Raw genomic sequence first — 26,755 nt, 5'->3', positions numbered from 1 at the left:
TGGTCAGAATCTTCAAAGAATCCTCTCACAACACAAGCATCAAGCACAGCCTTTCTCATCCTTTCATCCACTGCCACATAGTCAGTCAACACATAGTCAGTCAAACCTTAATGTTCTTCTATTCCATCATTTCTTATCCATGTATATGTGTGGGTCATCTTTTGCTGAAAAAAGGTGTTTGCAAGGAATAAATCCTTCTCAGCACAGACATTCACTAAATAACTTCCATTCCCATTTACTCCAGGCACTACCTGTTTTCCATTATGACAGCTTCATCACATCCCACCTTTGCATTTATATCACCATTACAGCCACTTTTAACTTTTATACAATCATTCAGATTTCTTCAGAAATGCTTCATTTCATCCTTACCTCACACAGTCTTCATATTTACAGGTGCATATACTCATACCCATGCATGCTTCATAATTACAATCTTTCTTTTACCCCACAATGTTTCTGATTCATTCAATCCATGCTCTGAAGCACCCTCCCATACATTTGGTAATAGCACATTTGCACATCATTCTTTCCCTCTTCGCTGATGATTTTCATTCATTCTGCTCCATATCAATCCTCCTTCCATGCCTTTGCATAACTTACATTCATTTTCACTCCATTCACCCTGCCCAAGGATATTGGTTTCCCCGGTTCCCAGCACATCCATACTATAACTTTTAGATTTCTCCATAAGCTCACTCCTTTTACTCTCACCAGTCATCCTATTTACAATCGGAGCCATCACCCTCAATCACTTGTCCCTTTTATTCCCTGGTATAACTAGGAGACTCCAGTGCCACTTCTTAGCCTTTTGTTCTTCACCTTTGACATGCCACTGGCAAAAGGGCAACTCCAGTGAAGTGTGTCTCAGAGGCAGCAGGGCTCCCAAATTGTCCAAAAAAAAGAATAAAAAGACAGGACACCTAAAGTGTGTGTCTACATTTAAAGAACTACTAGTTCTGCAATTACCACATACTACTTCATACATCACCAAGCTTTGGCAGCAAGATTCTACCTTCACAACTTCAGGAACATTTGAACATGATGATCAAGATCATAGATTACATAAAGAACAGTGTCCTCAATACACAGCTGTTGTACAGCTTTGTCACAATTTAGGGATAGAAAATAGGACATTGCTTTTTCACACTAATGTATGCTAGCTCTCAAAGGGCAATATGTTTGGGTGCTTTTATGAAATTGAAAAGTAAAAATGTTTCTGGAAGCTGAGGGAAAACAGTACTTATCACTTTTAATTTTTATGGTTAACTTTTCCCTGGCTTGCCTAGCAGATATTTTTCAAGTCTTAAATTACTTGAACCTGAAGCTACAAGGAAGAGACACAGCTATGATTGGCTTTTGTGCTGCATTTAAAACATTCATTGGGAAATTGAAATTGCAACTGTGGAGGTGTCATATACAGAGGAACACACCATCCTTTCCTCATCTGGATGAAGTCACGGAAGAGAAGAAATTTTTCAGTGACAAGCTAAAAACAGAAATTTGTGATCTCTTTGTGAGACTGGATAACGAATTTCATCACTATTTTCCTAATATTAGCGACAGCAGTTTTGAAGTTAACCTTGCCAAGAACCCCCTTTCTGTTGAAGTTGAGGATGTTCTTGAAGCTATGCAAGAAGAATTTCTTGGAACTGAAATTAAATTCTGTAGCATAGGATGATTTTACTTGTCTTGGTGTAGAGAAGTTTTAGGTGAAGTATCTCTCAGTTTACCAGAAAATAAGCCTGTCAATCCTAAAAATCACTTTCCCATTTTCATCTGCTTACCTATGTGAAGTAGATTTTTCAGCATTGGTTAATATGAAAACAAAGCAAAGAAACATGCTAGATGTGGAGTGTGATCTCCAATGTGCCCTTAGCAACCAGAACACCAAATATTACTAGACTAGTCAGTCAGAAGAGTTAGCACCACCCATCTCATTGATGAGTACTACCTAGTTACCAAAGTCAATATTTGTAATTTACTGCATTGCTTGTGACATGCTGATTAAAGCAATACTGGTGGCAAAAGTGTGTAAAAGATTGGTTTTATTGTCCTTACAATTTTCTGTTTTCCTATGACTTTTCATTTAATTGCATTAGGATTATCATATATATAAGCATAATATGCATAAAAATCATTACTCTTTCACTAATGCACCCAGTAACTGTCTTAGAAGTAGGAAAATGTTTGGTTTCATTGTAATGAATAATTTTTGATAACTATTCATTACTGCTATCAAAATAAAGTTGATTTTTTACTTAATTGTAGTTACTATTTCTGGTTACTACAGGTGCACCACCGAATTTCTGGCAACTGATGGTTTGTCACCTCCTTTAGTCTGGACAAAATTACATGAGGGAACTTTAGATTACCATGGCCACCAAACTAGTTTGTTGGGCAGCCACAGATGGTGTTGTGTGTAGGGCGCGCTTATAGGGTGCGCTTATTTACATTCTTTGCACTGCACTTGGTGGTGATACCGCAATTCTGTAAGATTCTTAGCTTATTTTGCTTAAATTTAACCCTAACTATGGCTTCTAAGACATATGAGAGTGTTAGTCGTGGTGTCAAATGTAAATACCAGTCCATATCGATCCAAGATAAAGTAAAACTTTTGAAAAAATGGACTGTGGTGTTTTGGTGCGTAAGCTGTGTGACATCTACAGTATTGGTTCATCAACCGTTTTTAATATAAAGAAACAAAAGGAGAAAATATTGAAATTTTATGCAGACAGTGACTCCAAGAAGCAAATGACGATTAAAAAACTATGAAGGATGGTAAGAGTATTGAGCACGATGGAGTGATAATGGAATGGTTTCAACTGCATCGGAGTGATGGAGTGGACTTGTCAGGTAGCATGATGATGAACCAGGCCAAGTTGTTCCCTGAAGAGCTTAAATTACAACATGAGCATGACTATAGTGAAGGATGGCTTCAAAGGTTCAAGAAGTGTCATAGAATTTCCATGAATAAATATGGTGTGTGGAGAAAAGCGGTTGCAAACCACGAAGGAGCTGCCAAGTATGTGGACAAATTTGTGAAACTCCTAGCTGATGAGCACGTCAGTCCTGAGTAGGTGTATAATGCAGACGAAACAGCATTATCCTGGCGATGCACACCTAGGAAAATATTAACAACAGAAAAAGAAGACCCCACAGGATTCAAACGGGCGTATCTAGGGGAAATATCACCTATGGCAAGCACTAGAATTGTGCCCCTGACCAAACATATGACACCAATATTTTTTATTTTCATTACCTCTGCCAAGGAGATTATGTTTCTATCAGCGTATGTTTCTTTGTCCGTGAGCAACTTTCAACAAAAGGTATGAACAAATTTTGATGAAATTTTCAGAGAAAGTCAGAAATGACACAAGGACCAATGGATTAGATTCTGGGAGTGATCCTAATCATTGTCTGGATCCAGGATGCCATTATGGAAATATCAATTTTTTTTGATAACTATTGAATTAGTAATGATATCAATGTTATGCTGAATGCCAAAGATATATTTTCATGGTCAAGAAATCTAAATCTTTAAAATCAGAACCATTGTCTGGATCCAGGACGCCATTACGCCACTGGTGCTCCCCCTTAAAGTGGAGCCAGGGCACCTACCCTATCTGCCATACCCTAGATACGCCACTGGATACAAACAATCTAAGGACAGACTTACCATCTTAGGGTACTCAAACATTTGATATTTGTTTGATTAAAATTTCTAGCAGTCCATGGTATACTTTAGACACATGGGAGATGTATAGTTAGTGGGTTAGAGGTGTGTTGATGAATTATTATTATGTAACCACGGTTGGTCCAGCAAAATGGTTAATCTGGCAAGGCTTTGGAATCAAGAGTGCCGGAAAATTGATGGTGTTCCTGTATTATGTTTCAATGAAACTAGTTGCATAAAGATAATAAGATAAAACTTGAAATGTAGAAGCAGAAAAACTTCTTTCATTCATCCAAAAACTCAGACTCAAGTAATTGGTAAGTTTGTTAGTACTGGTAAACCACTGATTTTCTGGCACTCTTGGTTCCAAAGCCTTGCCGGATTAACCATTTCACTGGACTAACCGTGGTCATATAATGATAATTCATCAACGCACCTTCAACCCATTAATTATAATCTCCCATGTGTTTTAAAGTATACCATGGACTGCTAGAAATTTAAATTAAACAAATATTCAATGTAAATTAAATAGTTAAATGAAATACATTATGCACCTGCTCAGGACTGAGGTGCGCCTCAGCTACAAGTTTCTCAAATTCGTCCACATACTCAGCAGCTCCTTCATAGTTTGCAGACCGCTTTTCTCAGCACATGTTGTAATTTAAGTTCTTTATGGAACAACTTATCCTGGTTCACTCCATCACTTCGATGCTGTTGAAACCAATCCATCATCACTTGATTGTGCTCAGTGCTCTTACCATCTTTCATAGTTTTTCTAATAGTCATTTGCTTCTTGGAATCGCTGTCTGCATAGAATTTCATTATTTTCTCCCTTTGCTTCATTATATCATAAGCCGTTGATGAACCAATACTGTAGGTGTCACACAGCTTATGCATCGAAATACCACAGTCCATTTTTTAACAGTTCTACTTTATCTTAGATCGATATGGACTGGTGTTTGACACCACGACTGACACTCTCATATGTCTTAGAAGCCTTAGATAGCTAGGGTTAAATTTAAGGAAAACAAACTAAGAATCTCACAGAATTGTGGTATCACCACCAATAAGTTCAGTGTAAAGAATGTAAATAAGCAGGCCCACACACAAAGCCATCTGTGGCTGCCCAGTAAACTAGTCTGGTGGCCGCAGTATTTTCAAGTTCCCTCACGTAATTTTGTCTGGACTAAAGGAGGTACCAAACCATCAGTTGTCGGAAATTCGGTGGTATTCCTGTATAAAGATCCACTTCAGTAATCCCACTTCAGCAACTAAGTACTGTGTATACTGGTATAAAAATTATTGATTACTGTTTGATAGAACTTGAAAGGGCAGAGGGCAGGGCACGGTGTCCAGGACTGTGCTGAAAGGGGGCGCAAGGCCAAAAGGTTTAAGAACCACTACTCTGTGATAGGGGAGTCAAAAGTAAGTGTGTGAACTGTGTATTTTATTAAAAAGATGGCCTATAGGTTATATTCTCAAATCAGTTAACTTTTGGCATTAATGGATACCAACTCACCCCCATTAGTCTGTTAAATCAAGGGCTTACTCTGCTTTTCTTTTTGTCACTTGCCTTTGTACAGTGGCACTATACATGCAGTCTGCCAATCCTCAGGCACCTCACCATGCTCCAAACATACATGGAAAATCCTGAATATCCAATTAACAACACAGTCACCCACAATCACAGTCATTCCAGATGCCATGCCACATTTCATCTTAAGAAAGGCTTTCAGAGCCTCCTCTCTTCACCAAACCACTCGTCATGACTTTTTCCCTTCATATCTCCCCAGCCCAAACACCCTACATCTTCCACCTTATCATCAAACACATTCAACAGTCCTTCAAAATACTTACTCATTATCTTTACTTATCTTTGACTTTTACTACCTCATGTGCACCTTTCACTCATGTTCCCATTTATTCCCATGCTTCTCACACTGTTAACCTCCTTCCAAAACAATGTATTCTTCCTAGTGTGCTGATGTTGCTCACCCTAATTCTCAGTTGCCCTCTTTTTCAGCCAAGTACCTTTCTTTTAACTACTTCTGCTTTCTCTTGCTTATCCCCCTATCATTTGCACGCCTTCCTTGTAAGTACCACCCATACACCTCTTTTTTCTCTTTTGCGTGCTACTTCATTATCCCACCACTCTTTACTCCTTTTTCACCCATCCACTTCCCACTGTCTTCATGCCACACAGTTCTCTTACATATGCTTGTGCTGCTTTCCTAAGTGTCTCCCATTCCACACCTACTCCCTTAGTTTACCTCTCCTACTCTTTCCAGTATCATTCTTCACAACCTCACATTACTTCAGGCAAACCTCAACATGAAGTCCCTTTCATATGCAGATGACCTCACAGTTGCATCTTAGCACCATGCATCATCAAACATGTGGCACTGCATTACACAGTTGGAGCATTGGGTCACCCAGAAGAGAATTTATGCATCTCCACAGAAGTCTTCAATCACTCTTTTAACCCCAAACAGACACAAGTCCAATTCACACCCTCCAGTCACATTGAATGAATAGTCACTCTCAGTGAACTGAACACCAACCTTTCTAGGAACTGCATATGACATACGCATCTTGACATTCACTCCCCACATCAGGAACATCAACACAGTAGCAACACACAAACTGGATGCCCTTAGAACATTAACTTGCATCAAATTTGGACAAGAAAGAGAACCTCTCAGTTTTACAAACAGTTCATCCATTCCACCTCTGATTATGGCTCAAGTGCCTGGACTTCCACCTTCCAAAGCAAATGTTTTAAAGTTGCAGACCATACAGAATTTGCACTCACAATAATCAATCGCTGTTTAAGGACAAGCACAGAACACCTTTACTGTGAAACAAACATCCTCCCAATATGGTCCCGCCTGAACATGCTTGGCTTTCTGTGTAACAGCACTAGACACCCCCTTACACCTAAACCACTATAACTAACCACCAACCCCCACTGGAAATAAAAAGTGTACCCCTGACACACTTCAGTAACCTTTACCCCCAGGTTCCTCCTCAAAACACATCCACCCTGAATTAACTCAAAGTGCCCAGTCTGTACTGTTTATCTGTAGTATCTTGCAGCTATGGATATTCAGTTTTTATTTTAAGTTTACACCTAGTCTCCATTATCCAGTGATTCACGTATATGGAGTCCATGACAAAACAGAAATGTAATCAGTTTAATCTCCCCAGACCCCTTACAGCTCTTAGTACTACTGAAAGTGCACAAATGATTCTTATGCTTTAGAAAGAAGTGTAGTAGGAGGAGCAACATCTTTGAGGTAAAGATGAATTTAGAAATTGAAGATTTGGTATGCTGGTCTGTGTTTGTTGATATTTCCAGAATTCTTGGTATGCCTGCTACATTGTTGAAAGTTATTCCTGAGTATGCAAATGAAGTTAGGCATTGTGCTCCCAGCATGACACCTTTTGGTGCACCAAGGAACTTCAACACCAGAGGTGAAGGTATGGAGATGGAGTGAATCCTGAGAGTTGTTCCATGATCTGCAAACTTTACCCTCATGATGTCTTCTGAAGTCTTCTGCACCCCTGGCAATCTCACTAGCTTGACATCTCAGTACAGAATTTGTCATAAAGCATACATCATTGGGTTTTTTAATCAGATGCATCAAATATGCACTCATATGAATCTTTAAGCCTATACATGATGCATATTTTGTCGCTAAACCCAGTAGGTGGAGTCTAGGTCACATTAGCTACCAACTGTGTGAGTCATTCCCCAGTCAAAGGAAGCCAGTTTTGCCTCGCATGACATACTGCTATGACATGACTCTTTTTCACGCCAGTGGATTATTTACTCTGCAACTATGAACTAGGCTAGACAATGGAGACTGGTATATTATCCCAAACTATGAAAATCCAAAACCCAGTAACATTTTTCTGAGGTTGCCAGATTTGGGAAATTTTACTTATGCCAATATTAACTTGTGAAACAAGATTGTTTCTAACTGTAAGGAACATCCCCCTCCTTTTCAAATTTGCACCTTACCATGAGTCATACATACATTGGATATCATTACCAACCAGTCAGTAATACAGTCACCCCCTTTTTGTAATAAATTCCACTGCAGTGCCATCCAAACCCGCTGCCTTGCCAGCTTTCATCTTCCGCAAAGCTTTTACTACCTCTTCTCTGTTTACCAAATCATTCTCCCCTGGGTTGAATTTCACAAACTATGTTTCTGACTGAAGTTGGAAACCATCTTGTTTTCAGTTTAGGTTATGGCAATCCTAAGTCTCCTAATTTCTCTTACTTTAGCTTCATCTGCACACACAATAAGAATTGATTCAAGTTTTTATAAGCCATTCTTACCAATCAGGGATAGCAGCTGCCTTAATACATACCACTAAGAGGGGTAAAGTAAGGCATCTATGACTTGCAACCTCTAAGTACTTTTTTTGTGTTTAGAGGAATTGTCTAGAAATGAAAGCCAAGTAGAAATTAGAAGTTTTGAAAAACAACAAGCTTCAAGATTTTTGAGGAGATGAATGAAAAGAGTAGGTATAAGCTGCCTGTTTGTGGTCTTGTATGTTAATAAAGCAAGGTTTTTGGATAGTGCCAGTGTCCAGACAACTGAGATGTCTTATATGAAAATGGTTGTATGATTTGGAGGGTGAATAATGTTGGGGATGAAAAGGAGGATCAAGGGAAAGGTAAGTAAAGTACAAAATAAGAGCACATGAGTGTTTTTTACCTAAAGAGTGAGTAACATCTATGAAATGTGTAGAAGTAAATGTAGAGGGAGGCAGAGGGTGAGATAGAAGGAGAGGGAGTGCATGTATGAGAAGGATGCATCAATGGAGGAATTTGTAATTTTATTACAAATGGCTGTGTGAAGAAGGTTTTGCACACACTATCCTACCCTTTAAGTTTTGTGTGGTGTAATGTGCAGCTTTATTCACTGAGAATGTGTGGGTCTGAGTTTACATCTCAGTGAGGACAACTGGCTTTCAGTCAGTTCAGCTTTTCATTCTTTCCTTTCGGGTCATTCAAGAAAAGGGTAATTATTGGAAGTTGGAGAATGTTTAAAACAGACTGAAAGTTTTACTTATTCCAAGCCATCATGATTTGTAAATTGGATTTATAGTGTGGTGACACTAGAAAAAAATGGTTAAGGACATCATAGTATATATGAAAACTTCGACTGGCAGTCTAAAAGTATGTTACTGTATGATATCACTTTTTTACTGAAGTTTTGAGGACTTTTTACCTAATCGAGACACACTGAATTTTGACAAAAAACTTAGTTTCATGGTTGAAGACAATTGTTTAGTAAGTAAACAAGTTTATTCACGATTTCTTTTCTGATCCAGATATTGTCCTTAATTATGGATATGTTTCTTCTTTACCATTATCTTCCAGAGGATGAAGGTGATTGTCCTCTTCATCTTACAGTCCTCTGTCATGGTCACATCTGGACAATGTATCCCTGGGATTCTGCAGGTAGGAGGTCATTATGATTGTTCACCATCATCTTATTTTTTTATATTTATTTAGTTTTCTGCTTTCATGATACTGTGTCAGGAACAAGTGAACACCATTTCTAATGTCAGTTTGTTAACAGACATATTTTCTATGACAGGTTCTCATGATTTAGTATCTCTTTGAGATGTCCAATTTAGATTTTTTGGTAGATTTTGAAAACTGATTTTCTTGAAAGCCAGTAAAGTGACACTCACTCCATTCAGCATTTGCACCAATGCCCTCTACTACTCATTCTGTTGTCACTGCAGCCCCTGGAAACTTTGAGCAACTTAGTCTTCACATTACTTTGATTCACCACTCAGTGTGCATGCTCTAATTGATGGAGAAGCTTTATGTACCTTAATTGGCATCTGATGGCATCTGATAAGTGTTTTCTCACATCTTGCATGTACTTTCCTTAAATGAAAGCACTTGTAAGGTGTGGTATTCATTAAGGTTTTAGGGTGAGTTCTGTGCTCTGCATTAATCATAGGTTGCTAATACTCCCTGAGATATCATGTGATTTTTTTAGGTCTTTTATTTTTAGATGTGCCCACTGCATTAGAATATCTGTATGGGGGCTTTTATCAGAGATGTCCTTGGTATTTTTATCTCAAGGTTTTAATGCAGGTCATGAGTCTTTATGTAAGTTTTAATGTTCTGTGCATGTAATTGATGATTTTCAGTAAGCTCTCCTGAAAAGTGGTCATTCACTTGTTTCTGTCAGGAACACACTGCAGCAACATGTGAATGCACACATGCAAGTGTGAATGCATGCAGCGCTTGCACCTGAACCTCATCTACCTTGTTATGTTAAAGCTGCTGTGCTATTCTTTTCACCAAAACCTTCTACCATTGGAGATCACTCAACCCCAAGTTGCAGTTTTGCACTACAATTGCATGAGATCTGTACTAGATCCTGAAGAACACAAGAACAACCATATCATATCCTTCATAAATGTCAATAATTAGTACAGTAGTCTTTTTTGCGTTCGAGGCTCCAGTCACTGACAAAAGTCTACATCTAGATTGATATGGGTAAAACTGAAAGTGGATGGAGAGAGATGGGTGATTATTGGTGCCTATACACCTGATCATAAGAAAGATCATGAGAGGCAAGTGTTTTGGGAGCAGCTGAGTAGGTGTTAGCAGTTTTGATGCATGAGACTGGGTTATAGTGATGGGTGATTTGAATGCAGAGGTGAGTAATGAGGTAGTTGAGGGAATAATTGGTGTACATAGGGTGTTCAATGTTGTAATTGAAAGTGGTGAAGAGCTTGTACATTTGTGTGCTGAAAAAGGAATGGTGATTGGAAATTCATGGTTTAAAAAGAGAGATATACATAAGGATACATATGTAAGTAGGAGAGATGGCCAGAGAGTGTTATTGGATTATGTGTTAATTGATAGGCGTGCGAAAGAGAGACTATTGGATGTTAATGTGCTGAGAAGTGCAACTGAAGGAATGTCCGATCATTATTTTGTGGAGGCGAAGGTGAAGATTTGTAGAGGTTTTCAGAAAAGAAGAGAGAATGTTGGGGTGAAGAGAATGGCGAGAGTAAGTGAGCTTGGGAAGGTGACTTGTGTGAGGAAGTACCAGGAGAGACTGAGTGCAGAATGGAAAAAGGTGAGAGCAAAGGTCGTATGGGGAGTGGGGGAGGAATGGGATGTATTTAGGGAAGCAGTGATGGCTTGCGCAAAAGATGCTTGTGGCATGAGAAGCGTGGGAGGTGGGCAGATAAGCAAGGGTAGTGAGTGGTGGGATGAAGAAGTAAGATTATTAGTGAAAGAGAAGAGAGAGGCATTTGGATGATTTTTGCAGGGAAATAATGCAAATGAGTGGGAGATGTATAAAAGAGAGAGGCAGGAGGTCAAGAGAAAGGTGCAAGAGGTGAAAAAGATGGCAAATGAGAGTTTGGGTGAGAGAGCATCATTAAATTTTAGGGAGAATAAAAAGATATTTTTGAAGGAGGTTAATAAAGTGCGTAAGACAAGAGAACATATGGGAACATCGGTGAAGGTGGCTAATGGGGAGGTAATAACAAGTAGTGGTGATGTGAGAAGGAGATGGTGTGAGTATTTTGAAGGTTTGTTGAATGTGTTAGATGGTAGAGTGGCAGTTATAGGGCATTTTGGTTGAGGTGCTGTGCAAAGTGAGAGGGTCAGGGAAAATGAGTTGGTAAACAGTGAAGAGGTAGTGAAGGCTTTGCGGAAGATGAAAGTCGGCAAGGCGGCGGGGTTGGATGGTATTGCAGTGGAATTTACTAAAATGGGGGGTGACTGTGTTGTTGACTGGTTGGTAAGATTATTTAATGTATGTATGACTCATGGTGAGGTGCCTGAGGATTGGCGGAATGCTAGCATAGTGCCATTGTACAAAGGCAAAGGGGATAAAAGTGAGTGCTCAAACTACAGAGGTATAAGTTTGTTGAGTATTCCTAGGAAATTATATGGTAGGGTATTGATTGAGAGGGTCAAGGCATTTACAGAGCATCAGATTGGGGAAGAGCAGTGTGGTTTCAGAAGTGGTAGAGGATGTGCGGATCAGGTGTTTGCCCAGAAGAATGTATATGAGAAATACTTAGAAAAGCAAATGGATTTGTATGTAGCATTTATGGATCTGGAGAAGGCATATGATAGAGTTGATAGAGATACTGTGTGGAAGGTATTAAGAATATATGGTGTGGGAGGCATGTTGTTAGAAGCAGTGAAAAGTTTGTATCGAGGATGTAAGGCATGTGTACGTGTAGGAAGAGAGGAAAGTGATTGGTTCTCAGTGAGTGTTGGTTTCCAGCAGGGGTGCGTGATGTCTTCATGGTCGTTAGATGGGGTTGTTAGAGAGGTGAATGCAAGAGTTTTGGAAAGAGGGGTAAGTATGCAGTCTGTTGTGGATGAGAGAGCTTGGGAATTGAGTCAGTTGTTGTTCGCTGATGATTCAGCGCTGGTGGCTGAGTCATGTGAGAAACTGCAGAAGCTGGTGACTGAGTTTGGTAAAGTGTGTGAAAGAAGAAAGCTGAGAGTAAGTGTGAATAAGAGCAAGGTTATTAGGTACAGTAGGGTTGAGGGACAAGTCAGTTGGGAGGTAAGTTTGAATGTAGAAAAACTGGAGGAAGTTAAGTGTTTTAGATATCTGGCATTGGATTTGGCAGCGGATAGAACCTGGAAGCGGAAAGTTCTGGGAACATTGCAGAATGTGTGGAAGTAGAAAACATTATCTCGGATAGGAAAAATGGGTATGTTTGAAGGAATAGTGGTTCCAACAATGTTATATGGTTGCGAGGCGTGGGCTCTAGATAGAGTTGTGCGGAAGAGGGTGGATGTGCTGGAAATGAGATGTTTGAGGACAACATGTGGTGCGAGGTGGTTTGATCGAGTAAGTAATAATTGGGTAAGAGGGATGTGTGGTAATAAAACGAGTGTGGTTGAGAGAGCAGAAGAGGGTGTATTGAAATGGTTTGGTCACATGGAGAGAATGAGTGAGGAAAGATTGACCAAGAGGATATATGTGTCAGAGGTGGAGGGAACAAGGCTTCTAGAAGTGGGAGACCAAATTAGAGGTGGAAAGATGGAGTGAAAAAGATTTTGAGTGATCGGGGCCTGAACATGCAGGAGGGTGAAAGGCGTGCAAGGAATAGAGTCAATTGTAATGATGTGGTGTACTGGGGTTGATGTTCTGTCAGTGGATTGAACCAGGGCATGTGAAGCGTCTGGGGTAAACCATAGGAAAGTTCTGTGGGACCTGGATGTGGAAAGGGAGCTGTGGTTTCAGTGCATTATTACATGACAGCTAGAGACTGAGTGTGAATGGATGTAGCCTTTGTTGTTTTTTCCTTGTGCTACCTCGCGCACATGGGGGGGAGGGGGTTGTTATTTCATGTATGGCGGGGTCAACTATACAGTCACCCCCTTTTTTAATAAATTCCAGTGCTATACCATCCAAACCCACTGCCTCGCCGGCTTTCATCTTCCGTAAAGCTTTTACTACCTCTTCTCTGTTTACCAAATCATTCTCCCTAACCCTCTCACCATGCACACCACCTCGACTAAAACACCCTATATCTGCCACTCTTTCAGCTGAGTGAGTGTGTTAGTAGTTTTGATGCATGAGACCGGGTTATGGTGATGGGTGATTTGAGTAATGTGGCAGTTGAGGGAATAATTGGTGTACATGGGGTGTTCAGTGTTGTAAATGGAAATGGTGAAGAGCTTGTAGATTTATGTGCTGAAAAAGGACTGGTGATTGGGAATACCTGGTTTAAAAAGAGAGATATACATAAGTATACATATGTAATTAGGAGAGATGGCCAGAGAGCGTTATTGGATTACGTATTAATTGATAGGCACACGAAAGAGAGACTTTTGGATGTTAATGTGCTGAGAGGTGCAACTAGAGGGATGTCTGATCGTTATCTTGTCGAGGTGAAGGTGAAGATTTGTAGAGGTTTTCAGAAAAGAAGAGAGAATGTTGGGGTGAAGAAAGTGGTGAGAGTAAGTTAGCTTACACATCCACACAACCCTATCTATAGCCCATGCCTCACAACCATATAACATTGTTGGAACCACTATTCCTTCAAACATACCCATTTTGGCTCTCTGAGATAAAGTACTCGCCCTCCACACATTCTTCAACGCTCCCAGAACCTTTACCCATTCCCCACCCTGTGACTCACTTCCGCCTTCAAGGTTCCATCTGCTGCCAAATCAACTCCCAGATATCTAAAACACTTCACTTCCTCCAGTTCTTCTGCATTCAGTTTTACCCTCCAATTTACTAGTCCTTCAACCCTACTGAACCTAATAATTACCTTGCCCTTATTCACATTTACTCTCAACTTTCTTCTTTCACATACTTTACCAAAATCAGTAACCAACTTCTGCAGTTTCTCACCTGAATCAGCCACCAGCGCTGTATCATCAGCAAACAACAACTGACTCACTTCCCAAGCCCTCTCATCCACAACCCAAGCCCTCTCATCCACAACAGACTGCATAATTGACCCTCTCTCCAAAACTCTTGCATTCACCTCCCTAACAACCCCATCCATAAACAAATTAAACAACCATGAAGACATCACACACCCATAACACAAACCGAAATTCACTGGGAACCAATCACTTTCCTCTCTTCCTACTTGTACACATGCCTTACGTTCTTGATAAAAACTTTTCACTGCTTCTACCATCTTACCTCCCACACCATATATTCTTAATACCTTCCACAGAGCATCTCTATCATATGCCTTCTCCAGATCCATAGATGCTACATACAAATCCATCTGTTTTTCTAAGTATTTCTCAAACCCACATATAGATATATATCCATTTATTGATTTATTATACTTTGTTGCTGTCTTCCGCGTTAGTGAGGTAGCGCAAGGAAACAGACGAAAGAATGGCCCAACCTACCCACATACACATGTATATACATACACCTACACACATGCACATATACATGTGGAGGTGGAAAGATGGAAAGAAAAAGATTTTGAGTGATCGGGGCCTGAACATGCAGGAGGGTGAAAGGCGTGCAAGGAATAGAGTGAATTGGAATGATGTGGTTTACTGAGGTCGACATGCTGTCAATGGATTGAACCAGGGCATGTGAAACATCTAGGATAAACCATGGAAAGTTTTGTAGGGCCTGGATTTGGAAAAGGAGCTGCGGTTTCAGTGCATTATAAATGACAGCTAGAGACTGAGTGTGAAGGAATGTGCCCTTTGTTGTCTTTCCTAGTGCTATCTCGCACACATGCGGGGGAAGGGGGTTGTCAGTTCATGTGTGGCGGGGTGGCAACGGGAATGAGTAAAGGCAGACAGTATGAATTATGTACATGTGTATATATGTATATATCTGTGTGTGTATATATATGTACACGTTGAGATGTATCGGTATGTATATGTGTGTGTGTGTGGACGTTTATGTATATACATGTATTTATTTCACTTTGTCGCTGTCTCCCGCGTTAGCGAGGTAACGCAAGGAAACAGACGAAAGAATGGCCAACCCACCCACATACACATGTACATACATACACGTCCACACACGCAAAGATATATACCTATACATCTCAATGTATACTTATATATACACACACAGACAACAAAGGCCACATTCGTTCACACTCAGTCTCTAGCTGTCATGTAATAATGCACTGAAACCACAGCTCCCTTTCCACATCCAGGCCCAACAGAACTTTCCATGGTTTACCCCAGACGCTTCACATGCCCTGGTTCAATACATTGACAGCATGTCGACCCTGGTATACCACATCGTTCCAATTCACACTATTCCTTGAACGCCTTTCACCCTCCTGCATGTTCAGGCCCCGATCACTCAAAATCTTTTTCACTCCATCCTTCCACCTCCAATTTGGTCTCCCACTTCTCCTTGTTCCGTCCACCTCTGACATAAAAATCCTCTTGGTCAATCTTTCCTCACTCATTCTCTCCATGTGACCAAACCATTTCAAAACACCCTCTTCTCCTCTGTCAACCACATTCTTTTCATTACCACTCATATATCTTACCCTGTTATTACTTACTCAATCAAACCACCTCACACCACATATTGTCCTCAAACATCTCATTTCCAGCACATCCACCCTCCTCTGCACAGCTCTGTCAATAGCCCAAGCCTCACAACCATATAACATTGTCGGAACCACTATTCCTTCGAACATAACCATTGTTGCTTTACGAGATAACGTTCTCGCCTTCCACACATTTTTCAGTGCTCCCAGAACTTTCGCCCTCTCCCCCACCCTATGACTCACTTAAGCTTCCATGGTTCCATCCGCTGCCAAATCCACTCCCAGATATCTAAAACACTTCATTTTCTTCAGTCTTTCTCCGTTCAAACTTACCTCCCAATTGAGTTGTCCCTCAACCCTACTGTACCTAATAACCTTGCTCTTATTCACATTTACTCTCAGCTTTCTTCTCTCACACACTTTACCAAACTCAGTCACCAGCTTCTGCAATTTCTCACTCGAATCATCCACCAGTGCTGTATCATCATCGAACAATAACTGACTCACTTCCCAAGCTCTCTCATCCACATCAGACTCTATACTTTCCAAAACTCTTGCATTCACCTCCCTAACAACCCCATCCATAAACAAATTAAACAACCCTGGAGACATCATGCACCCCTGCCGCAAACCAACATTCACTGAGAACCAATCATTTCCTCTCTTCCTACTCGTACACATGCCTTACGTCCTCGATAAAGATTTTTCACTGTAGCTAACAACCTGCCTACCACACCATATATTCTTGGTACCTAACACAGAGCATCTCTATCAACTCTATCATATGCCTTTTCCAGATCCATAAATGCTACATACAAATCCCTTTGCTTTTCTAGGTATTTTTCACATACATTCTTCAAAGCAAACACCTAATCCACACATCCTCTACCACATCTGAAACCACACTGCTCTTCCCCAATCTGATGCTTTGTACATGCCTTCACCCTCTCAGTCAATACCCTTCCATGTAATTTCCCAGGAATACTCAACAAACTTATGCCTCTGTAATTTGAGCACTCACCTTTATCCCCTTTGCCTTTGTACAATGGCACTATGCAAGCATTCTGCCAATTCTCAGGCACCTCACCATGAGTCATACATACACTGAATAACCTTACCAACCAGTCACCAACACAGTCACCCCCTTTTTTTTAATAAATTCCACTGCAATACCATCCAAACCCGCTACCTTGCCAGCTTTCATTTTCCGCAAAGCTTTTACTACCTCTTCTCTGTTACCAAATCACCCTCCCTGACCCTCTCACTGCACACCACCTCAACCAAAATGCCCTATATCTGCCACTCTGTCATCAAACGCATTTAACAGACCTTCAGAATACTCACTTTGTCTCCACACATCACCAGTACGTGTTATCACCTCTCCATTTGCCACCTTCACTGATGTTACCATTTGTTCCTTTGTCTTACGCACTTTATTTACCTCCTTCCAAAATATCTTTGTATTTTCCGTAAAATTTAATGATACTATCTCACCCCGACTCTCATTTGCCTTCTTTTTCACCTCTTGCACCTTTCTCTTGACCTCCTGCTGCTTTCTTTTATACATCTCCCAGTCATTTGCATTGTTTCCCTGCAAAAATCGTCCAAATGCTTCTCTCTTCTCTTTCACTAATAATCTTACTTCTTCATCCCACCACTCACTACCCTTTCTAATCTGCCCACCTCACACACTTCTCATGCAACAAGCATCTTTTGTGCAAGCCATCACTGTGTTGGAAATGAGGTGTTTGAGGACAATATGTGGTGTGAGGTGGTTTGATCAAGTAAATAATGAAAGGGTAGGAGAGATGTGTGGTAATAAAAAGAGTGTGGTTGAGAGTGCAGAAGAGGGTGTATTGAAATGGTTTGGTGATAAGGAGAGAATGAGTGAGGAAAATTGACAAAGGAGATATATGTGTCAGAGGTGGAGGGAATAAGAAGTTGGAGACCAAATTGGAAATGGAAGGATGAAGTGAAGAAATATTTTGAGTGATCTTGGCCTAAACATACAGGAGGCTGAAAGGTGTTCAAGAAATAGAGTGAATTGGAATGATGTGGTATACCAGGGTTGACGTGCTGTCAGTGGATTGAATCAGGGCATGTGAAGCGTCTGGCGTAAACCATGGAAAGTTTTGTAGGGACTTGATGTGCAAAGGGAGCTGTGGTTTTGGTGCATTACATATGACATCTAGAGACTGATTGTGAACGAATGTGGCCTTTGTGGTCCTTTCCTAGCGCTAACTTGCGTGCACGTGGGGGGGGGGGGGTGCCATTTCATGTGTGGCATCGTTGCAGTGGGAATGGATGAAGGCAGCAAGTATGAATATGTACATGTGTATATATGTATATGTATGCATACGTTGAAATGTATAGGTATGTATATGTGCATGTGTGGGCATTTATGTATATACATGGGCCATTCTTTCGTGTGTATCCTTGCACTACCTTGCTGACACGGGAGACAGCGACAAAATATAATAAGATCGAAAATAAATCATGTATGTATTCTTTAACAACCAGGTGAGGATGCATGTCATTTAGTCTATATTCTGAGGCTCACCTGACATCTCAAAAGGTGTCTCTCATTAACTCCAATTCCTTTCTCATTCAAGGATAGACTAACATCATGGTATGTTGAGGAGCTTGGACACTAGGGAGAAAGTTATGAATTTAGTAAGATCATTAGGTTGTTTGAGTTTGCCATTTAACACATCTTGGAGTGAAGTCTTGGAAAAAGATGTGAAGATGGAGTCTCATATTGCTTCTATATAGGGTCAGCAATGATGCTTGAATGCAGATTCGATATTATGTACTCTAACTTTGATTGTTATTGATGACAGAGATATTTAATTTAAGATTACAAGTAACATGTATATTTTTTGTAGTTATGATAACAATAAACATGTAATTTTTAGTGTTCTGTAGAATTTCTAATAAGATATATTTGAATTTTTCAATAGGTAAGCCCCTGTCCCCACCAGAGCTGGAAGTACAAATAAGGTACATTCGTGAAACAAGCGACAACTTGGGTTCTGGGCCTGGTCTAAGCATTTTGACGTGTGACAGAAGGGAGAATTGGGCTAAGGTATAACTCTTTCATTATGCATGATTTGAAAGTAGTGACTTGTGTGCATTATATTTCTTACTTGTGAAACAGGATGGTAGTTACAGAACCTTCAAATTTGTTAGAATCCCACTTGGTAACTTTGGTTGTATTTACTCAAGAAATTCCTCATTTAGTGTTTGCTGTTACAGTAGAAGAAGGAATCATAAACATTCACTTAAAATAAGATGATGAATTTAGCAGAAGATAAAATCTATTTTCCCTTAAGACAGCCACAATAAATATGAGACTTGAGTAGGTTGGAGGGAGTTCCTTACTCATAAGGCCCCATATCTTGAACTCTACTATCATACAACTTTTTAGTCTAATGTGTGCCATTCACTTTCACAGTCTTAAACTCAGTCTATTCCATACTTATCTGCTTCTCTTCTGGTATCAGATTACTTCTATGCACCTTTTCTAACAAGTGTTTTGCTTAATTTTTTATTATGGGATTTGATTGCTATATCCCAGTAACTTTCAAAGAACTCTTCTGTGTGCATCATCAAGCTGGTTTAGAGGTATAAAGGCTGTGCTCAGATCATCCCTTACTCTTATCTCTTCCATGGTGTACAGATTTAAGACCTGCAAACTTTCCTAGGAACTCAGCTATCTTAACTCAGGTAGTACCTTTGGTATGTGTATGGATTAAGTGTTTGCTTTAAAGGATGTGTGTAGGGAAATACTTGGAGAAAGAGAAGGATTTGTAAGTGGCATTTATGAGCCTGGAGAAAGCATATGATAGGGTTGATAGAAGTGCCTTGTGGAAGGTCTTGTGAATGTATGGTGTGGGAGAAATGCTACTAGAAGTGGTGAGAAGTTTTTATTTAGGTATAAGGCATATGTATGAGTAGGAAAGGAGGAGAGTAAGTGATTCCTGGTGAAGGTGGGTCTAAAGCAGGGGCGAATGATGTCACTATGTTTGTTTAATTTGTTTGTGAATCGGGTGGTGAGGGAGGTAAAATGGTTGGAGAGGGGGGCAAGTATGCTTTGTGTCAAGGATGAGGTGGGGGGCCTGTTATGCGAGTTATGCGAGTCCATTATTTGCTGATTACACAGCACTGGTTGCAGATTTTAGTGAGAAATTACAGAAGTTAGTGACTGAGTTTGGGAGAGTGTGTGAAAAGAAGTTGAGAGTAAATGTGAACAAAAGCAAAGTTGATAGGTTTAGCAGGGTAAAGGAACAGGTTAGTTGGGATGTGAGGTTAACTGGAGAGGATTTGTATTGGTGAAGGTACCTGGAAGTGGACATGGCAGAGAATGGAACCATGGAAGCAGAAGTGAGTCATGGCGTGGGTGAAGGGGTATTGGGAAATATGTGGAAAGAGAGGTTATCACCTGGCAGGGCAAAAACGGGTATGTTTGAGGGTACAGTAGTCCCAGTGATGTTGTGTGGATGCAAGTCATGGGTGATATATAAGGATATGTAAAGGAGGGTTGATGTGTTCGGAAATGAAATGTTAAGGACAATATGTGGTGTGAGGTGGTTTGATCAAGTGAATGGTAATAGGATAAGAGAGGTATAGTAATAGGAAGAGTGTGGTTGAGAGAGCTGAAGAGGGTGTGCTGAAATGGATTGGACATATGGAGAAAAAGAGTGAAGAAAGGTTGACATAGTGGATCTATGTGTTGGGAATGGAAGGGACAGAGAGAAAAGAGAGACCAAATTGGAAATGGAAGGATGGTGTGAAAAATATTTTGAGTGATTTAGGGCATGAACATCCTGAAGTTTGATAGGTGTGCACTAGATATGGTGAACTGGAGTGATGTAGTATACAGGGGTTGATGTGCTGTCTTTGGACTGATCCACAATTTTGAAGCAGCTGAAGGAAACCATGGAAAAGGATGTAGTGCCTGGTATTTAATAGAGGGCTGTGGTTTTGATGCATTTCACAATACAGCTAGAGAATGGATGCGAGTGAATGCCTTCTCTCTTTGTCTGTTCCTGATGCTATCTCATTAAAACAGGAAACAATGAACAAGTATGAAAAAATCTTTGTTACCCTCCTATGGGCCATTTCTACAAGTTATTTTGTGCTTCGTTGAATGCAGAAGGTTGAGAAGCATATTCTAGTCTTGGCCTAATGTAGGATATGATAAGCTTTCTTAGTATTTTTTTATTCATATACTTGTATGCTATTCTGTTATTTTTATCTCCCTTACTGTTCTAATATGGGACTCAGGTGATAGGTTAAGAATGATGGCATTTCTAAAGTGTCTCTTGCACACAAATTCCTGCAGCTTATTTCCTGTTAGATGATAATGATTTTGAGGCCATCTTTCACTGTGTCCATCCTTATTACATATACTCAATTTGATTTGCATTACCATGTATTACACCAACTTTTTAGTTTGTTTAGGTCCCTTGTAAGTTGATGCATTTATCTTAACTTATCACATCCCGTATGGCCTTGGCATCATTTACCAAATAGGGGTCCAATCCTTTTAGCATGTCATTATAAAAGCTAGTTCTGGTGAGCTCAGCTTGTTTCGAGAAGGCCTCCTTGATATGCTTCCTTTGTATCCTTTCAATAAGATATTCTTTTGTCTATAAGAGGAGTCTGCCCCTTGTTCATGCCCATTGATTAAACTTTATTATTAACCTCCTTATGTGTTGCAGGGTCAAGTTCTTTCTGCTAGTCCAGAGAGAGAGAGACAATTTACCCAGCTTTCTCTTTTGTCTAAGACAAACCTGACCTTCTTATAGAAATCTGAGAGGCTCATTATGTGTGACCTTTCCCTGAAACTGTGTTGTCTCTCACTCAGCTAAATTTTCCACTGCAAGAAATCATCCATTAGCTTTCTGATTATCTTATCCACTACCTTACAGACCACACTAGATAGGGAAACCAGTCTGCAATTGTGTGCCTCCTCATGGTCCTCTTTCTTTTTATACATTTATATATTATACTTGATCGCTGTTTCCTTCATCAGTGAGGTAGTGCCAGGAAGCAGATGAAAAATGCATGTATGTATATGTTCATATGTATGTGTACATTTATGTGTGTGTATGTATATATGTAAGTATATGAGTGGATGGGTCTTTCTTAATCTGTTTCCTGGTGCTACCTTGCTGGCGCAGGAAACAACAATCAAGTATAGGGATGCTGTTTTTCTGTAGGGTGGGGTAGCGACGTGAATGGATGAAGGCAAGCAAGTATGAATATGTACATTTGTATGTATGTAATTTCTGCGAATATGTATGTATAGGTATGTATATGTTGATATATATATGTATGTATATGTGCGTATGTGAGCATTTATGTATATGTATATATGTGTATATAAGTGGATGGGCCATTCTTTGTCTCTTTCCTGGTGCTAGTTCACTGATGTGGGAAACATTTATGTATAGTAATGATAATGATAATGATAATAATATTTTATTTATTTATTTATTATACTTTGTCGCTGTCTCCCGCGTTTGCGAGGTAGCGCAAGGAAACAGACGAAAGAAATGGCCCAACCCCCCATACACATGTATATACATACATCCACACACGCAAATATACATACCTACACAGCTTTCCATGGTTTACCCCAGACGCTTCACATGCCTTGATTCAATCCACTGACAGCACGTCAACCCCGGTATACCACATCGATCCAATTCACTCTATTCCTTGCCCTCCTTTCACCCTCCTGCATGTTCAGGCCCCGATCACACAAAATCTTTTTCACTCCATCTTTCCACCTCCAATTTGGTCTCCCTCTTCTCCTCGTTCCCTCCACCTCCGACACATATATCCTCTTGGTCAATCTTTCCTCACTCATTCTCTCCATGTGCCCAAACCACTTCAAAACACCCTCTTCTGCTCTCTCAACCACGCTCTTTTTATTTCCACACATCTCTCTTACCCTTACGTTACTCACTCGATCAAACCACCTCACACCACACATTGTCCTCAAACATCTCATTTCCAGCACATCCATCCTCCTGCGCACAACTCTATCCATAGCCCACGCCTCGCAACCATACATCATTGTTGGAACCACTATTCCTTCAAACATACCCATTTTTGCTTTCCGAGATAATGTTCTCGACTTCCACACATTCTTCAAGGCCCCCAGAATTTTCGCCCCCTCCCCCACCCTATGATCCACTTCCGCTTCCATCGTTCCATCCGCTGCCAGATCCACTCCCAGATATCTAAAACACTTCACTTCCTCCAGTTTTTCTCCATTCAAACTCACCTCCCAATTGACTTGACCCTCAACCCTACTGTACCTAATAACCTTGCTCTTATTCACATTTACTCTTAACTTTCTTCTTCCACACTACCAAACTCAGTCACCAGCTTCTGCAGTTTCTCACATGAATCAGCCACCAGCGCTGTATCATCAGCGAACAACAACTGACTCACTTCCCAAGCTCTCTCATCCCCAACAGACTTCATACTTGCCCCTCTTTCCAAAACTCTTGCATTTACCTCCCTAACAACCCCATCCATAAACAAATTAAACAACCATGGAGACATCACACACCCCTGCCGCAAACCTACATTCACTGAGAACCAATCACTTTCCTCTCTTCCTACACGTACACATGCCTTACATCCTCGATAAAAACTTTTCACTGCTTCTAACAACTTGCCTCCCACACCATATATTCTTAATACCTTCCACAGAGCATCTCTATCAACTCTATCATATGCCTTCTCCAGATCCATAAATGCTGCATACAAATCCATTTGCTTTTCTAAGTATTTCTCACATACATTCTTCAAAGCAAACACCTGATCCACACATCCTCTACCACTTCTGAAACCACACTGCTCTTCCCCAATCTGATGCTCTGTACATCCCTTCACCCTCTCAATCAATACCCTCCCATATAATTTACCAGGAATACTCAACAAACTTATACCTCTGTAATTTGAGCACTCACTCCTATCCCCTTTGCCTTTGTACAATGGCACTATGCACGCATTCCGCCAATCCTCAGGCACCTCACCATGAGTCATACATACATTAAATAACCTTACCAACCAGTCAATAATACAGTCACCCCCTTTTTTAATAAATTCCAATGCAATGCCATCCAAACCTGCTGCCTTGCCAGCTTTCATCTTCTGCAAAGCTTTTACTACCTCTTCTCTGTTTACCAAATCATTTTCCCTAACCCTCTCACTTTGCACACCACCTCGACCAAAACACCCTATATCTACCACTCTATCATCAAACACATTCAACAAACCTTCAAAATACTCACTCCGTATCCTTCTCACATCACCACTACTTGTTATCACCTCCCCATTTGCACCCTTCACTGAAGTTCCCATTTGCTCCCTTGTCTTACGCACTTTATTTACCTCCTTCCAGAACATCTTTTTATTCTCCCTAAAATTTAATGATACTCTCTCACCCCAACTCTCATTTGCCCTTTTTTTCACCTCTTGCACCTTTCTCTTGACCTCCTGTCTCTTTCTTTTATACATCTTCCACTCAATTGCATTTTTTGCCTGCAAAAATCATCCGAATGCCTCTCTCTTCTCTTTCACTAATAATCTTACTTCTTCATCCCACCACTCACTACCCTTTCTAATCAACCCACCTCCCACTCTTCTCATGCCACAAGCATCTTTTGTGCAATCCATCACTGATACCCTAAATATATATATATATATATATATATATATATATATATATATATATATATATATATATATATATATATATATATATATATATATTTTTTTTTTTTTTTTGCCGCTGTCTCCCGTGTTTGCGAGGTAGCGCAAGGAAACAGACGAAAGAAATGGCCCAACCCACCCCATACACATGTATATACATACGTCCACACACGCAAATATACATACCTACACAGCTTTCCATGGTTTACCCCAGACGCTTCACATGCCCTGATTCAATCCAGTGACAGCACGTCAACCCCGGTATACCACATCGATCCAATTCACTCTATTCCATGCCCTCCTTTCACCCTCCTGCATGTTCAGGCCCCGATCATGCAAAATCTTATTCACTCCATCTTTCCACCTCCAATTTGGTCTCCCACTTCTCCTCGTTCCCTCCACCTCCGACACATATATCCTCTTGGTCAATCTTTCCTCACTCATTCTCTCCATGTGCCCAAACCATTTCAAAACACCCTCTTCTGCTCTCTCAACCACGCTCTTTTTATTTCCACACATCTCTCTTACCCTTACGTTACTCACTCGATCAAACCACCTCACACCACACATTGTCCTCAAACATCTCATTTCCAGCACATCCATCCTCCTGCGCACAACTCTATCCATAGCCCACGCCTCGCAACCATACATCATTGTTGGAACCACTATTCCTTCAAACATACCCATTTTTGCTTTCCGAGATAATGTTCTCGACTTCCACACATTCTTCAAGGCTCCCAGAATTTTCACCCCCTCCCCCACCCTATGATCCACTTCTGCTTCCATGGTTCCATCCGCTGCCAGATCCACTCCCAGATATCTAAAACACTTTACTTCCTCCAGTTTTTCTCCATTCAAACTTACCTCCCAATTGACTTGACCCTCAACCCTACTGTACCTATTAACCTTGCTCTTATTCACATTTACTCTTAACTTTCTTCTTTCACACACTTTACCAAACTCAGTCACCAGCTTGTGCAGTTTCTCACATGAATCAGCCACCAGCGCTGTATCATCAGCGAACAACAACTGACTCACTTCCCAAGCTCTCTCATCCCCAACAGACTTCATACTTGCCCCTCTTTCCAAAACTCTTGCATTCACCTCCCTAACAACCCCATCCATAAACAAATTACACAACCATGGAGACATCACACACCCCTGCCGCAAACCTATATTCACTGAGAACCAATCACTTTCCTCTCTTCCTACACGTACACATGCCTTACATCCTCGATAAAAACTTTTCACTGCTTCTAACAACTTGCCTCCCACACCATATATTCTTAATACCTTCCACAGAGCATCTCTATCAACTCTATCATATGCCTTCTCCAGATCCATAAATGCTGCATACAAATCCATTTGCTTTTCTAAGTATTTCTCACATACATTCTTCAAAGCAAACACCTGATCCACACATCCTCTACCACTTCTGAAACCACACTGCTCTTCCCCAATCTGATGCTCTGTACATGCCTTCACCCTCTCAATCAATACCCTCCCATATAATTTACCAGGAATACTCAACAAACTTATACCTCTGTAATTTGAGCACTCACTCTTATCCCCTTTGCCTTTGTACAATGGCACTATGCACGCATTCCGCCAATCCTCAGGCACCTCACCATGAGTCATACATACATTAAATAACCTTACCAACCAGTCAACAATACGGTCACCCCCTTTTTTAATAAATTCCACTGCAATACCATCCAAACCTGCTGCCTTGCCGGCTTTCATCTTCCTCAAAGCTTTTACTACCTCTTCTCTGTTTACCAAATCATTTTCCCTAACCCTCTCACTTTGCACACCACCTCGACCAAAACACCCTATATCTGCCACTCTATCATCAAACACATTCAACAAACCTTCAAAATACTCACTCCATCTCCTTCTCACATCACCACTACTTGTTATCACCTCCCCATTTGCGCCCTTCACTGAAGTTCCCATTTGCTTCCTTGTCTTACGCACTTTATTTACCTCCTTCCAGAACATCTTTTTATTCTCCCTAAAATTTAATGATACTCTCTCACCCCAACTCTCATTTGCCCTCTTTTTCACCTCTTGCACCTTTCTCTTGACCTCGTGTCTCTTTCTTTTATACATCTCCCACTCAATTGCATTTTTTCCCTGCAAAAATCGTCCAAATTCCTCTCTCTTCTCTTTCACTAATAATCTTACTTCTTCATCCCACCACTCACTACCCTTTCTAATCAACCCACCTCCCACTCTTCTCATGCCACAAGCATCTTTTGCGCAATCCATCACTGATTCCCTAAATACATCCCATTCCTCCCCCACTCCCCT

General features: G+C 40.5%; 1 protein-coding gene across 3 annotated transcripts in view; it reads left to right on the top strand.

Moving 5' to 3' along the window:
* Nucleotides 1-26,755, top strand: part of CROT (Carnitine O-octanoyltransferase) — a 172,290-nt gene that overhangs the window by 52,911 nt on the left and 92,624 nt on the right. For all 3 annotated transcript variants that reach the window (XM_071672036.1, XM_071672038.1, XM_071672037.1), the window contains exons 8-9: nucleotides 9,075-9,155; nucleotides 18,667-18,791. In XM_071672036.1, the coding sequence (XP_071528137.1) occupies nucleotides 9,075-9,155; nucleotides 18,667-18,791 (206 nt within the window). The remainder of the gene's footprint in view (nucleotides 1-9,074; nucleotides 9,156-18,666; nucleotides 18,792-26,755) is intronic.

The sequence above is a fragment of the Panulirus ornatus genome, chromosome 17 (assembly GCF_036320965.1).
Source record: "Panulirus ornatus isolate Po-2019 chromosome 17, ASM3632096v1, whole genome shotgun sequence".
NCBI classification, from domain to species: Eukaryota; Metazoa; Arthropoda; class Malacostraca; order Decapoda; family Palinuridae; genus Panulirus; species Panulirus ornatus.
The sequence above is the reverse complement of the archived record's forward strand: the minus strand, read 5'-3'. Positions and strand labels throughout refer to the sequence as shown.